This window comes from Solea senegalensis, linkage group LG2 (genome assembly GCF_019176455.1).
Source record: "Solea senegalensis isolate Sse05_10M linkage group LG2, IFAPA_SoseM_1, whole genome shotgun sequence".
Lineage (NCBI taxonomy): Eukaryota > Metazoa > Chordata > Actinopteri > Pleuronectiformes > Soleidae > Solea > Solea senegalensis.
Window position 1 is genome coordinate 16,730,438 of NC_058022.1, and position 14,250 is coordinate 16,744,687.

At 39.4% G+C, this 14,250-nt stretch overlaps 2 protein-coding genes across 3 annotated transcripts; both read left to right on the plus strand.

Annotated features, from left to right (window-relative positions):
* The first annotated feature begins 447 nt into the window (after positions 1-447).
* On the plus strand, positions 448-9,125 carry LOC122765108 (cyclic AMP-responsive element-binding protein 1-like). 2 transcript variants are annotated; one of them, XM_044019197.1, is made up of 8 exons: positions 448-597; positions 2,745-2,851; positions 2,993-3,139; positions 3,262-3,362; positions 3,602-3,750; positions 4,021-4,203; positions 4,374-4,527; positions 5,361-9,125. In XM_044019197.1, exons 2-8 carry the CDS (start codon positions 2,753-2,755, stop codon positions 5,503-5,505), a joined length of 978 nt encoding a protein of 325 aa, XP_043875132.1. In that variant the 5' UTR covers positions 448-597; positions 2,745-2,752; the 3' UTR covers positions 5,506-9,125. The 2 variants fall into 2 exon arrangements, with proteins under 2 accessions (XP_043875132.1, XP_043875131.1); XM_044019196.1 differs by having other exon boundaries at positions 449-597; positions 2,675-2,851.
* Positions 9,126-10,807: 1,682 nt separating this feature from the next.
* Positions 10,808-13,580, plus strand: LOC122765116 (cyclic AMP-responsive element-binding protein 1-like). The gene is made up of 6 exons (XM_044019218.1): positions 10,808-10,975; positions 11,124-11,224; positions 11,832-11,989; positions 12,490-12,772; positions 12,929-12,979; positions 13,436-13,580. The coding sequence occupies exons 1-6, from the start codon at positions 10,808-10,810 to the stop codon at positions 13,578-13,580; spliced, it is 906 nt and encodes a 301-aa protein (XP_043875153.1).
* The last annotated feature ends 670 nt before the right edge of the window (positions 13,581-14,250 follow it).

The following is a 14,250-nucleotide window of genomic DNA, read 5'->3' on the forward strand; positions in this document are numbered from 1 at the left end:
GTAATCCAGAGCAAAAACGCGCCAATAAATGCATTAGATTATGGTCTTTTGCTTCCCTCTAGTGGTGTTTGTGAGAATGGCTTCACATTGGTCACAACGTCAGAAGAATGCGTGTTGTTACCATGGTTGTTACTAGTAACATTACCAATAATCCCACTACATTGATGTGCTCGAACAAACGGTGAAAATGAGCAATTAATGCCGTTCAGTTTTTGTTCCACTATTTTGTCCTGTTTTCCGTTGTAAGGTCAAAACTATGATAAGATTGAATGTAAATGGAGAGTGTCGACACAGACTTCATTTAAATATGCTGGTAAAAAAAATATAGATGAGTTGAAAAACATCATGGACAATGATATATGAGTAGGTCTTCTCTGTCGTCTCGATTCGCTTCTTCTCGGACTTTTCCGCCCGTCTCCGTGTGCACTTCGTCGATTTCCGGTGAGTGTCGCCATCTGCTTTCTCGTCCTTCTCCAATCTCCGTGTTGTTGTTCCCGGTGACGCGGCGGAGGTGTAGCCTGACGCGGGCTCTTACGTGTCGGCCAGAATAAAAGTGGAGCTCCGGAGGACCGGGAGTGACGAAAGGAGCCAGTATCGGTAAGGACGGACCGGTGTCCGCAGCTCAGAGTCACTGCACGCGGTCGCTGGAAGTGTCGGTCTGGTCGGGTTCGGCTCGAAGAAAACAAAGAGATCATGGCGCCGCGGTGCGTTTGTAGCAGAATGGAGGGAGGGGAGGCTGCGGCTGTTTGGGGAGAAAACGGAGCCAGTGTGTGGTTTTGACAGTGAAGCAGCAGAGATAGTTCGCGTGTCTCATACTGTAACTACACTACAGCTGCGTTAATACGCTCAACTGTTTAATTCGGCTACAGTGAGGGAAACGCTTTTTGGGCGCAAAATTGCGCCGTTTTCTTCACGGCGCTAAACCACTAGTCGTGATATTTCCCTCAATCTATGCAACTGTACTCGATTTATTTTTGATCATTACTAATATGTAGCTGCTTTTATCGCCTCTACAAATCGCTGTTTTTCTTGTTCTACAATATACATTTAGTGTGGACATAAATCGTAAGCAGCGGGCCGTGGTGTTTGGGCTACACGTAGAAAAAAATGTACTCGGGCCTGGAGATTTGACTTAACGCACATGGTGTTTCAGTTAAAGCCGGGGAGAAGGTTTTAAATGTTCGCTCGCCTTCTTGGATGTGACCGGTCTGTGTGAGTTGAGGGGGCGTTGCCCGGCCATGTGTCTCTGCTGTCACACACACACACATACAGAGACGTCGTCCAAGTGATTTTTGAAAAGCAGAGGGAGAAATGTGTAAAGCCAATCATGCAGCGCAGGGAAGCTACGCACTGTGTGAGATCACTTAACACTTCCGAGATCTCCTCTGTCTGTCTCTCTCTCTCACACACCGGATCCCGCCTTTGTAAAACTGCTACATTGTGTGAAACCAGTGTTGTAATGTAACAAAGTACAAATACTTTGTTACTGTACTTAAGTACAACATTCAGATATTTGTATGTATGTGTGTATATATTTATATATACACACATTCAAATGTTAGCAACGTTTACACCACTACATGTGGACAAATAGAATCAGAAGAAAGAGTTGTTATGGTCTGTATTTATATGGAGCTTTTCTAATCTTGATGAGCTGCTTTTCACTGTAGTTTCGCCATAGATCCATTCACACTGCAATGTGGGGTTAAGTGTCTTGCTCAAGGACACATAGACTAGCAGAGCCAGGAATTTAACCCACAGCCCTCCAGTTGAAAGACAACTTGCCCTACCGCTGAGCTACAATTGCTCCATCTTAACGCCTCACTTTTTCAATACTTGTACTTTTACTTCTAAAACTTAAGTACTTTTTATAGCAGAAAGTTACTTTTGTTATTTAATTAAAGACATTTACTTAAGTATTATTATTAAAAAGTGACTTCTACTTCAAAGTCGTTTTCTTGTAAAATACTTGTACTTTTACTCAGTAGTAGTAGTAGTATCCCTTTTCGGTATTTTATACAACACTGTGAAACCTTACAAGCTGGAACATGTGAAACATTTAGCTGCAACATGAAGCTGCATGTTCCCTCATCCCTCATATAATGCATTTTACATTTTAAACCCAAGATGTTTAGTTTGTCCACTGTAGTGGTTCAAAATGACAGCCAAAAACAACAATTCATTTACAATCACATGATAATGCTCTTGTAAAATATTAAGTATAAGTATTTTATTTTCCATTTCTCCTACATGAAAACAATTTTACCAAAAATGTACACAAACATTACATTGCAATACATTTACAAGAAAGGTACTTGAATGTTTAATCATCAGTTTATTAATGTCAGACACAGCTTTACCATACTGAAATATAAACAATATATAAGGGTTAAAAGTCCAGTGTGTAACTTTTTGGAGCATTTATTGGTGGAATTACTTGTGTCATTGCTTTAAATGTCAAATAATTAAATGATTGAATTGGAATGAATTGAATAAAAATAAAAACATTATACTTAATGAACAGGGTGTCACCACAATATTCTGTTTTTATATTGTAATCTAAGTAACTCAGCCATACGATAATTTATACAGTGTATAGTTCACTTGTCCTCTTGGTCTTGTCTTGGTCTCATTATTGTGGTCCTGATTACAACACCAGATCTTGGTATTACAGATGCTGTAGCCGTAGCGGCAGCTCCACATTCTTCATCTGTATCAGCTGCTCTTCAAATCTCCATCCTCAGCTTAGCCAATGAAGATGGAGTCAGCAGTGGAGGCTCAGCAGGAGTCTGCCATGTCAGAGGTTGAGAGCCACCAGATCACCTCGGCACAGATCGCTACTTTGGCACAGGTAACATAGATGGAATATGCTTAATTCAATATTATTATTATTATCATTGTATATAATATATAATGCTTGTTTTCAGTTCCTGTGTTTAATGTTGTGCTTTATATCACTAACAGTATTGGCATGTTACTTTTTCAATTCCAGGTATCCATGGCAACAGGTCACACCTCAGCAACAGGTCCCACAGTCACATTGGTCCAACTTCCTAATGGACAGACAGTTCAGGTCCATGGTGTCATCCAGGCTGCACAACCTTCTGTCATCCAGTCCCCGCAGATCCAGACTGTACAGGTAAAACACACATGTACACACACACACACACACACAAGCTCAAACACAGACCTGTAAGCAACTAAAGTTAGAACGTACAGTATGTTTGATTTATTTGTGTCTGGTTTGTTGCTTTGTTCCAGATCTCTACCATAGCAGAAAGTGAGGATTCCCAGGAGTCAGTAGACAGTGTGACTGACTCACAGAAACGCAGAGAGATTCTCTCACGGCGCCCTTCATACAGGTAACCTGCTAGGAAAAAGCCTAATTTGTGTTTTATTTAGTGTCATTTTTTATGTGAGCAGCGCTGGAATGAGACTTTAGGATTGACTGAAAAAGTGTTGCATGAACCACCTGCTTTGTTTCAGCCGATATCATTATATATTTTTCCAATTCAGCTTTTCATTTTCTATAACTAGACATCCCACTTACTCTGCCCACTGTTTTTTTGCGAGTAACTCCCATGGTTCTTTTTTGTCACAGGAAAATCCTGAACGACCTTTCATCCGATGTGCCGGCGGTTCCGCGTATCGAGGAGGAAAAGGCAGAGGAGGATGCTGTGTCTGCCACGCATGCAATTACCACAGTTACTGTCCCCACACCCATCTACCAGACCAGCAGCGGCCAATATAGTAGGTGATAGTGGGCTCTGTGGAATTGTTATAAAATCTAGTTAAATCAGTATATAACAGTACAATTTGAAGCCAAAGAATTTTATATTTTTGTAAGTTAGTTAGTCAATGTAGGTTTTTTTTTTTTACATTCTGCATGTTTCATGGAAAAAATGACTCAAGCAGGACAATCAGACTACTTTGTTCACAGTTTGTTTCCAGGCAAGTTAGTTGTTACTATGACATCAGCTGAATATAACACATTTCTGTCTCTCCTTCCAAATCACACAGTTGCAATTACACAGGGTGGCGCCATTCAGCTGGCTAATAACGGCACAGATGGGGTCCAGGGCCTTCAAACTCTGACCATGACTAATGCAGCAGCTGCCCAGCCAGGAGCTACAATCCTTCAGTATGCACAGACCAGCGATGGCCAACAGATACTGGTTCCCAGTAACCAGGTGGTCGTCCAAGGTGAGAATGAGCATCTATTGATTAATATACCCGGTTTAGTTAATATTCTTTGTTATATAGAGATAATCTTGTTTTTAGCAGCACATACTAAATATGTGAGCAAATGAAACACTAATTTTTATCAAGAGGTAAAAATGTAACATACACTTTCTACCATCGGCACCCTTAAGCTGCCTCTGGTGAGGTCCAGGCATATCAGATTCGGGCAGCCCCTACTAATACCATCTCCCCTGGTGTGGTCATGGCCTCTACCCCTGCCCTCCCTGTCCAGGGAGCCACAGAAGAGGTCACACGCAAACGGGAGGTCCGCCTCATGAAGAACAGGTATGAACAGAAAGTCGATCGTTGAATATCTGTCAGTAATTTGATTTCTCTGGTCATCCTCAGCAGATTTCACCTGAAACATTGACCCGAATCATTTTTCAGAGTCGTATAAAACAAACCAGAAGCCTGGTCTTACACCCTCTGAATATATTTTAGTAGGAATGTCTGGACGACTTCTTATTAATGCGTTTATCCAATCAGCCAATGACATGGCAGCACTGGAATTCATAAGATCCTGCAGATAAAGAGCAGGAGCCTCAGTTGATGTTAATATCAAACAGCAGAATCAGTTCAACAATAGTAAATATGAATATAAATCTGGATTTCTGCTGAGGCATGAAGAGGGCAGGGTCAGAATTTGGCATCAACAGTGCAAATCCATGGACTCAGCTTACCATAAGTCAGCAGTCCAGATTGCTGCTGTGAATGCCACAGCGTGTCTGACTGTTGTTACTAACCACGTTCACCCTTCTAGATTCCAGTTTGCCATTTTCAAATGGCTGGTTCTGTGAAAAAGAAAAGTAATTCTAATTATCTTCGGTGCCCTCAAAGGAAAGTTCACGCCATCTTGTTTGTTTGTTTTTAATGAGTGGAAGGAGGAAGTACCCAGTGTCAGTATGATGTTTCAAATGAAGTCCATGTTTAGTGTGGTTCTATCCAATGAAGCAGACAAAAAAATGAATTAATAGGGTTTCCAAATAGTTTTATTAATCATTACAATCATGTGTTGTTGCCACGATTGGTAATATAGTTTTAACCAAAGATAAAATGGAAAAAAATACTCCCATAAAAACAGAACAATCAAAACCCAAAATGTCTTGTCCTTCCTACAGAGAGGCAGCTCGAGAATGTCGCAGGAAGAAGAAGGAGTATGTTAAGTGTCTGGAAAACCGAGTGGCCGTCCTGGAGAACCAAAACAAGACTCTAATCGAAGAACTTAAAGCCCTTAAAGATCTTTACTGCCACAAATCTGAGTAGTTAGTAGCTTTTTAGTTCCTTTCAAATACTTTGACTGTTCGATTCTTCCTGTCAGACCTTCCAGTTGACACACGACTGGCTCTTTTTGACACAGTTACCCTAACTAAGTTCTATTCTGCATTTTCAGCATAATCAAAGTAAAACAACATATTTGCTGTATAAACCGGAAGCGCCCATGAATGATAGATGATGCCAAAGTGCTGACTGACACATTATAAGCAGTAGTTAGAGCCCTGTGCGAACATCATTGACAACAAGGTAGAATCAGCTGCCTTATCAGCAAGGCTGCATCTTATTGTCATAGGTTGGTTAAAACCAATATAGCTTAGCATAAAATGGAATTCATCATGGTCTCTGTAGAGATGCTTCACTGAGCAGAGAGCAGTGTCCGTTCAGCAGAGCATCAGCCAAACAACCTCACTCGCAGCACTGCACAGACTTGTGCAATAGGCCTGCCGTAATAGTTGTGTCCACATCTCCGCCATCGCAGTTGCACTTCAAACTTTCTTAAAACCCTGACGTTCCCGTGCTGCACATTGGGCTGGTACTGCACTGTGTAGCTCTGCATTATTGTTTTCAGGTTAGGTACCACATAGAAAAGCAATGTTTAAAGCATTCTCAAAAGGTGCTTTTCCAAAAATCTTCCACAGTCAACACCGTACCTCATTGGGTCTGCAGCAATACACACGTTTGATGTTGATGAATGGCTGTTGAGAAGAAAAGAAAGGAAAATAGAAATAACAGCTACCATATTATTTCATTTTTTCCTCATTGAACTCCAATAGAGCATTTGTGTTTACTTCTGTATGTAAGCAATAATGCCCCATAGCTGTGTTTGAAGCATCACCATTGCTATTATGGTTGCTGGAGGTTGCCTTTACCTTGCAACTGTTTTGGAGGGTGATTGTGATTGTAAATATTACATTCACTGTGGTGAGTTCAGTTTTTAACAGTATACGGGCTACAACTATGACAGTAAGATGCAACTTTTAAACAGAATTATAAAGATGATGATTTGCCATAACAATTTTAACATATCAAAGTCTTTGTAGTTGTGTGTTTGGTGTGTTCAGGCCATACGTAATCCTTAAATGGTTAAAAATTAAATATTTAACGTCCTGTTACAGTGTAGCCACTTGTACTGAGGACTCGACAACTAATTTGGCACAAGCTAGTATTTTTGTTTTCTTTTATGAAGATGCTTCAAACTGCCGAACGTGATGGAAGTAGATGTCTGCAGACGGTGTTTATGTTAAAAAAGAAAGACGCATATTGTCGTCATGTGACATCCCACTTTTAATTTCAGTCCTTGTTTTTCCTACTTCTCCATAACAGACAGTTGACAGATCTATTATTCAAATACGATTATGAGCAAGTTAAAGCACAGCTTTTTTTATAACCTGGAGACCATTTGGTAGCTTTGGCCGACATTCCTGCCACTTTCGGTAAGTTAATTGCTGAGTAGTGCAGCAGCTCTGGGGGCCATTTTATTTCAGTAAAAATATTTACAAGTAAAGAAAATCTGAATGCTGATTATTTCCAAATGTAGTTTCCAGAAAAAGGGAACCTTTGCAGAAGTACTACCTGATTGGCTGTGTATTGTGTCTACAAGTTTTGCAGCATCTATTAATTAGAGGTTAAAAAGTGTCAGATTAAGGAGCCATATTTTGAATATGTAGCAGATCGGATTCTTTGCTAAATCTGCAGAAGATGTAGGCGACAAATTCAACACTAACAATCGATGAAAATGTGTTTTCTGTTGAAAAGAGATCACTTTGTGGGCCTGGGTGTGTTTTTTGAGAAGATCTGTGTATGTATTTGTCTGTAAATTCTTTTTATATTACTGTACATAGTCTCTACAGCATGTGTAGGCCTTGTGTATTTCTGTTTATTTGATATGGAGAAAAAAAAAAGTTCTTATGGCTTGCAAGAAACAACTTTGCATATTTGTAAGATACATCACTGTATAATAGAAGAAAATGTATATGTGTATGCAATCCACCAGGCCTATCACCATTATGGCAGCTAAGTGTAATGAAAAAGGCCTTTGGGGTACATACATTATTTTGGAGTGTTCTGTGTTGTTTAGGATCGTCAGTGTTTGTAAAGAAATGTGAGTTGAGGTCCAACGGTATTTTATTTTATTTCGGTTGAAACCTGCACAGAAAACGATCTAGCAGCTTCACTCAACTCAGCCACACATCATGTTTTTAACCTAAAAATTTATTTTTAATTTTATAGACCTCAACAGAAATGGCTCCAACTGTAAACGTCTACTGTGTATCTGCCAACTTGTCAGATGAAAGCACACATTTCTTGCCACTTTTCTTATGATTATTTTTATTGTGAATTGCTGACATTTATTTTACTACAAAGTTGCATTACTATTTTTTATTATTAGTAGTATTTCTTATGAGATCGGTTCCAGTGGCAAGATACTTGTCACTTAACTCTTGAGTGAGCCAATGAGTTTTAATCCTGAATTTAGAGATTGGTCCCCTCTCTGCTGTTTCTCATTTTCCTCCAGCTCACTGTTGATATTTGAATCCCCAGGAATTGGAGTCATGTACCACAAACTATTACTGAAAATTATTTAGTAGATGCATTACACAACAACAAGCTGAAAGGAAATTTGGTAACAGTGTACCAGTGTAGTTTTTTCATGTTTTTTTGTTTCTTTTATATGTTTTCATCAGTTCATAGTAGCTCTCAACTTTTATTTTTTTAGTCGAGGCATTTTGATATTGTACAGTACAGTACAGTACAGTACAGTACAGTGTGTACCTGTACAGAGGATTAAAGAGTTATTGGCTAAAGAATTCACTCAGCACCTAATTCAGAATGAATAATCTCTTGATGAGCATGTACATGCCATGTGTGGTTTACACTCCAACTGTCACAGTGTGATTTAGATTTCTCTGTGCAAAGACAATACAAATGCAGAAATTATTATTTAGTAATGCATTTCACTGGATGAAATGAAGTCTGACAGACTCAACCCTGATTGTGGAACCTCTTTTTGTGGTGGGGAAGTAGCAACTTTGACACATGTGCCATTTCAATAGATAAGTTACTGAGATTAATAATTTTTCAAGTTCATTGTAGTAAAAAAAAAAAAATTCACACATCAAGTGCTGGTGCTAAAAATACGTTTTTTGTTGTTGATTTGATATAGTGAGCTCAACTTTGTGATGTGATTACACCGTATCTTTCAGTCACGGAGCAACAGTGTTTCCATTTCTGTGCCTGAGTAGTTAATGCCCACGAGTCTAAAATGTGCATGAAAAAGGTTGTTATCCTTGTGTGTATAAGTATATATTGAGAGAGGGAGAATTTCTAGAACAGTAATGATGATGTTTTTCTAACTTTTAATGTGATCAGTTTATACTGTATATTGCCACTTTTACAAGGTATCGAATTTAAAATTCCAAATTCCATGTATTGTATAGTATCTTGCAGAGACGAGATCATCCAATAATCCATTCTATACTGTTGATTTTAACATTGTTGCATTATAAAACTATACCAGCCCATTAATTGAAAGTGCTGTTCCTATGACGTTGCATCACTCTTTTGTAAACACTTATTATATTGCAATAAACTGCTCTTGGAGATATCAACTGTATGTATATCATTAACTGTGTCTGTATTTTCGAGCTTTGGTGAAGTGTTGCTGTGTTTTTAAAGATGGTTTTGATGTTCAGAGTAGAAAAGCAGAAAGAAAATCTCACAGTTTAAGTTCATTTAGGCAACTGAAATCCATGTACCTTTTTTACCAATCATTCCAGTCCCTACCTTAAGTAGACCATCAGACAGGGGGAAGAGGGTCTATGGCAGGTTCTATTCAATTACAACCTCATTTTCAAACTGATTTGAAAATTTAAAACCAGTGCAAATGCATGAAAGGCCTTTAAAGAATTGCATAAACATAATAAAAGAACTGTACATGAACAGAATCTGAGCTAGTAGTAATGTTTTTCACTTTGAAATATTAAATATTGTCCCCATTCTGTCCTTTGTACACCTCAAAGTGCATAAAAACTAAAAGGTGCACAATATTAGCAACAGCATTCATTTCTCTCTCTAGTCACATAAGACTCACGCATGGTCAGTGCTACTGTAGGAGTAATTGAGGGACAGTGAAGTGTTTGTCTAATTTTTCTCATTGTTTCTGGTGGGACCACTGGCTGGGTTGCTGAGTTGCTTTTGGGCCACATGTGGCACACGGGCCACCATTTGAACAGGCTGGGTCTATGACATTTGTGCTATGACTTTTCTAAGCACTCCAAAAGGATCATGGCAATGAAAATCCACAACAAAGGTTAAGTTTACATATAGCAATGTAAAAAAACAAAAGACCCAGCATTTCCAACTGATAATGATAGGGGAGGGGTCATAACCCAGACCTCTTTGGACCCACAGTGTGTGATCATACATGCACACAAACATACAGTATACGTATATGCAATTTCCAGCAGGCTGTACACTAAGAGTTATAATGCTGCACTCCACAGTTCTAAGTTCCAAATCGTGTCATCGGAACAGTCCTTCCACATGGAATGTTCTGGGGTTGGGGGAAGACGGCAAAGTCAACATTTCGGAAGATGAAAGGATGACATCACTTAACGGCAACTACCTCGTCATATGGAGTTCCAATGCATCATCATGGATGGATGCAACTTGCTGCCGTTAAACCCCATAGAAGAAGAACAAGAAGCAAAAGAGAGGGAGAGAGGAGTAGAGCTTTTGAACCAGGGCGACCGCCTTGGAGCATCAGAAAAGAAGATAAACACTGAGAGAAGAAGGAAAGGAACGAGAAGAGGGTATTCTATATTATCTGTCAAGATTCTAAGGGTCAGCCCTTCCACTTTAAAACAGTACGTACCCATAGTTTTTTTTTGTGTGTTGCTCTTCACAGTGTATTAGAATGGATCTATATAGTGTCTGATTATTGGCCCAGATATGGCTACTTAAAAATGTTTACATTCTCTGTTCTGAATTGTTAAAATTAAAATGATTCTGCATATTTTAAAAGCAAGTTCTAACACAGGGACTTCATCTGCATCACTAATACAATACAGCAATGTTAAATTAAAAACAGTTATATATATATAAATAGTTGAAGTACAGCAGCTGAGCACATGCCACATTATGACATGGGCATGCATGGTAAATTGTGACTTGTGTTTGGAGTACCTATGGGAAAAAGAAATTGCAAGAAATTTCTCATTGGAGATTAAATTCTATACAAAGACAACCCATGTACAGATGAAATGATGTGCACAATCAGCAGGCATGTTCGATGTTTCATGTATCCATGACAGGACACAACTCAACAACAGGTCCCACAGTCATGCTGGTCCAACTTCCCAATGGACAGACAGTTCAGGTCCGCAGTGTAATCCAGGCTCCACATCCTTCTGTCATCCAGACTCCACATCCTTCTGTCATCCAGACTCCACATCCTTCTGTCATCCAGACTCCACATCCTTCTGTCATCCAGTCCTCTCGGGCCCAGGATGTACAGGTAAAACACACATGGACACACGAAAAGATGTATGAGCATCTAATGTTAGAAATGTAGTTTGATTCATTTGTGTTTGGTTTGTTTGTTCCAGATCTCCAACATAGCAGAACGTGAGGATTCTCAGAAGTCAGTAGACAGTGTGACTGTGTCTCAAAAAAGCAGAGAGATTCTGTCACAACAAACTTCAAATGGGTAACTTGCTTCAACAATTGACATGTCATGTTTTATATTTCCCCCAACTTGCTTGCAGGCCAGTCAACGGCATGTGAGCAGAGGGGAAGCGAGCTTATAAGGATTTCAACCAGACTGCCACTTTATCTCTTGCTCTGCCTCTCTCCAGTTTCACTCACACCATGTGTCTGAAGCATGTCTGAGGGAGAGGAGAATGAGGGACCATCTGGAAGAAAAAGCCGCCAATGTACAAACTGATAAACCAATATTTTACTGTGATGCATTTACATTTGCGATGCCCAGTTTACATGCTTCAGCTGCCAATCCAAGACACGCTTTGTTCAAACTCTTTTGTCCAATCGTTTTTTAGGGCCTGAGCACTAAGCATCAAGAAGGCCCTGTTGTTATTCCTCCGTTTTTGCTTCTCCTTTTTAAAGAAACACATGTTGTGTAGATTTTGCATAGAGACAGATTGCTGCCTCCATACATGTACATTCAGTTTAAATAGGGCAAACCCTACCTAGTTTAAATCGGCTATTATGTATTATGACAGTCTCTGTTCAGGACATCCCACTTACCCCACCCACTAGGTTTTGTGAGTAACTCCTATGTTTGTTTGTTTAAACAGGAAAATCCTGAATGGCCTTTCATCCGTGCTGGATGTTCCTTGTATCAAGGGGGGGAAGGTGGAGGAGGATTTGTTTGCTGTGTCTGCCACACCCACAATTATCACAGATACTCCACACATCCCCACATCCATCTACCACATCAGCAGTGGCCAATACAGTAGGTGACATATTTACCCATAAAGTTGTCATTAATAGCAATAACAGGCATATTATGCAATGTGACAACACGACCACAATTTTTGTCATCAAACAACGTAACAATGTGGAGCATTTTAAAACCAAAAGAACTTCCTTCCCTCGTTCAAGACTTGGTTATGAACCAGCCAGAAATAGAAAGCAAATAGAAAACATAGGAAATGTTTTTCCCATTTTTTTCTGGCATTTTGATCAACCTATTTATTTACCACTTGTCCGAGGAGTATTTCTATTAGCAACAGATCACATGAGTAACTGTAGCTGTTCCATCATCAAAATATGACTTGATATATGACTTAACATTAAGTATTAAAGTAGACAACTACCTCCTGACATGTTTCATTAAAAACAAATTATTTCTTATCTGCTTAGAGCTGCTATTGTTTCCTACAAAAGTTAGATGTTATACTATAACATCAGCTGAATTTAACACATTTCTGTCCCTCTTTCCAAATCACACAGTTGCAATTACACAATGTGGGGCCATTCAACTTGCTAATAACATCACAGATGGGGTCCAGGGCCTTCAAACTCTGGCCTTGACTAACGCAGCAGCAGCTGCCCAGCCTGGAGCCACGGTCCTCCAATATGCACAGACCAGTGATGGCCAACAGATACAGGTTCCCAGTAACCAGGTGGTTGTCCAAGGTGAGAATGAGCATCACTCATTCATTTTCTCCCGATTTATTCTCGACATGAGTGTCACAGGGTTTGCTGTGCCAATCTCAGCTGGCATGACACAACCGTCAACTCTCACACTCACACCTGCGGTCAATTTAAAGTGTCCAATTTGAGAATAAGAATCTGAATCTAAATTTTACTTTACATTCATTCAAATTTTAACATCCACTTTCTACCTTTTGTACCCGCCAGCTGCCTCCAGTGAGGTCCCCGCCTACAGTGCCACAGACAATCTCTCCTGCAAACGGGAGGTCCGCCTCATGAGGAACAGGTACTGTATATGTGTGTGTGTGTATTTGTTTCAGTAAATTCACAGCATCCTCAGCTGCTAAATAGTGACCAAAATTCAATATAACAATGCTAAAGCCTTTTATTGCATTTACAGATTATTTTGCTGCTTATTAATGCAATTATTCAGTCAGTGTCAGCACTGTAATGCACAAGATCCTGCAGACAGAGGAAAGAAGTTCAGCTGTGGCATGAAGATGGTAGTCAGAATAGTGCTCCATGTCACAAAGAAACAAAATGTTCTAAACTGGTTATGATTACTTGTTATATAAGTACAGTGTTCTTAATGAGTTGTTCCTAATCCTTGATGTGTGTAGTCTATGGTGTGTATGTATGGTCTATTCAGCAAAACAAAGAACAGAGTAGTCATAGAATTGAAACCAAAAACAAAACAAACATAATACAAATACAATTTAATTGTATCCTGTCTTTCCTACAGAGAGGCAGCCCGTGAATGTCGCAGGAAGAAGAAGGAGTATGTTGAGTGTCTGGAAAACCGAATGGCCATCCTGGAGAACCAAAACAAGACTCTAATTGAAGAACTTAAAGCCCTTAAAGACCTTTACTGCCACAAATCTGAGTAATTAGTAGAATTTTAGTTCCCTTCAAACTGTTTGATTCTTCCTGTCAGACCTTCCAGTTAACACATGGCTGGCCCTTTTTGGCATAGCTGCCCTCATTTAGTTCTGCTTATAAAACATAAACATCTTCAGTGGTCTGCCGGTGAGTGTAATCAATTTGAAGGAAAACTTAATACAACTAAATGTGTACAGAAGAAATTCAGTGAGAAAGTCCTAGATGTTTACAAAACAGTAGTTAGATCCCTGTACAACATCATTAAAAGGATAGAATCAGCTGCTGACAACTGTTGGAAATGTCATTTCAAACCGCTTTTTCCAGGATATGAATTCATCAAGGTCATTGTTGACGATGCATCCCTTTTCAATGTGTCTGTCAGCTTTGAGCAATTTGAGCAAAGATGTACCATACCATCACAGGAAAACTCAAGTACACAACCCTCTTCCTCTTGAGTGCAGTACTTGTGTATTTTCTGCCACTAAATGTTGCAGCGTCATAAAATTTATATTTTCAGAAAAATCCTGTAAAAACCACAACTAGGTCAAGTGTAAACTGTTGAAGACACCAACCAATATTTGAAGTGTAACAGATGAATCAATATTATTGGTTAATTAATCGGATAAATAATGGGGCGTTACATCCACCCCATCTCTCATTTTCCATGAATGAGAAGGG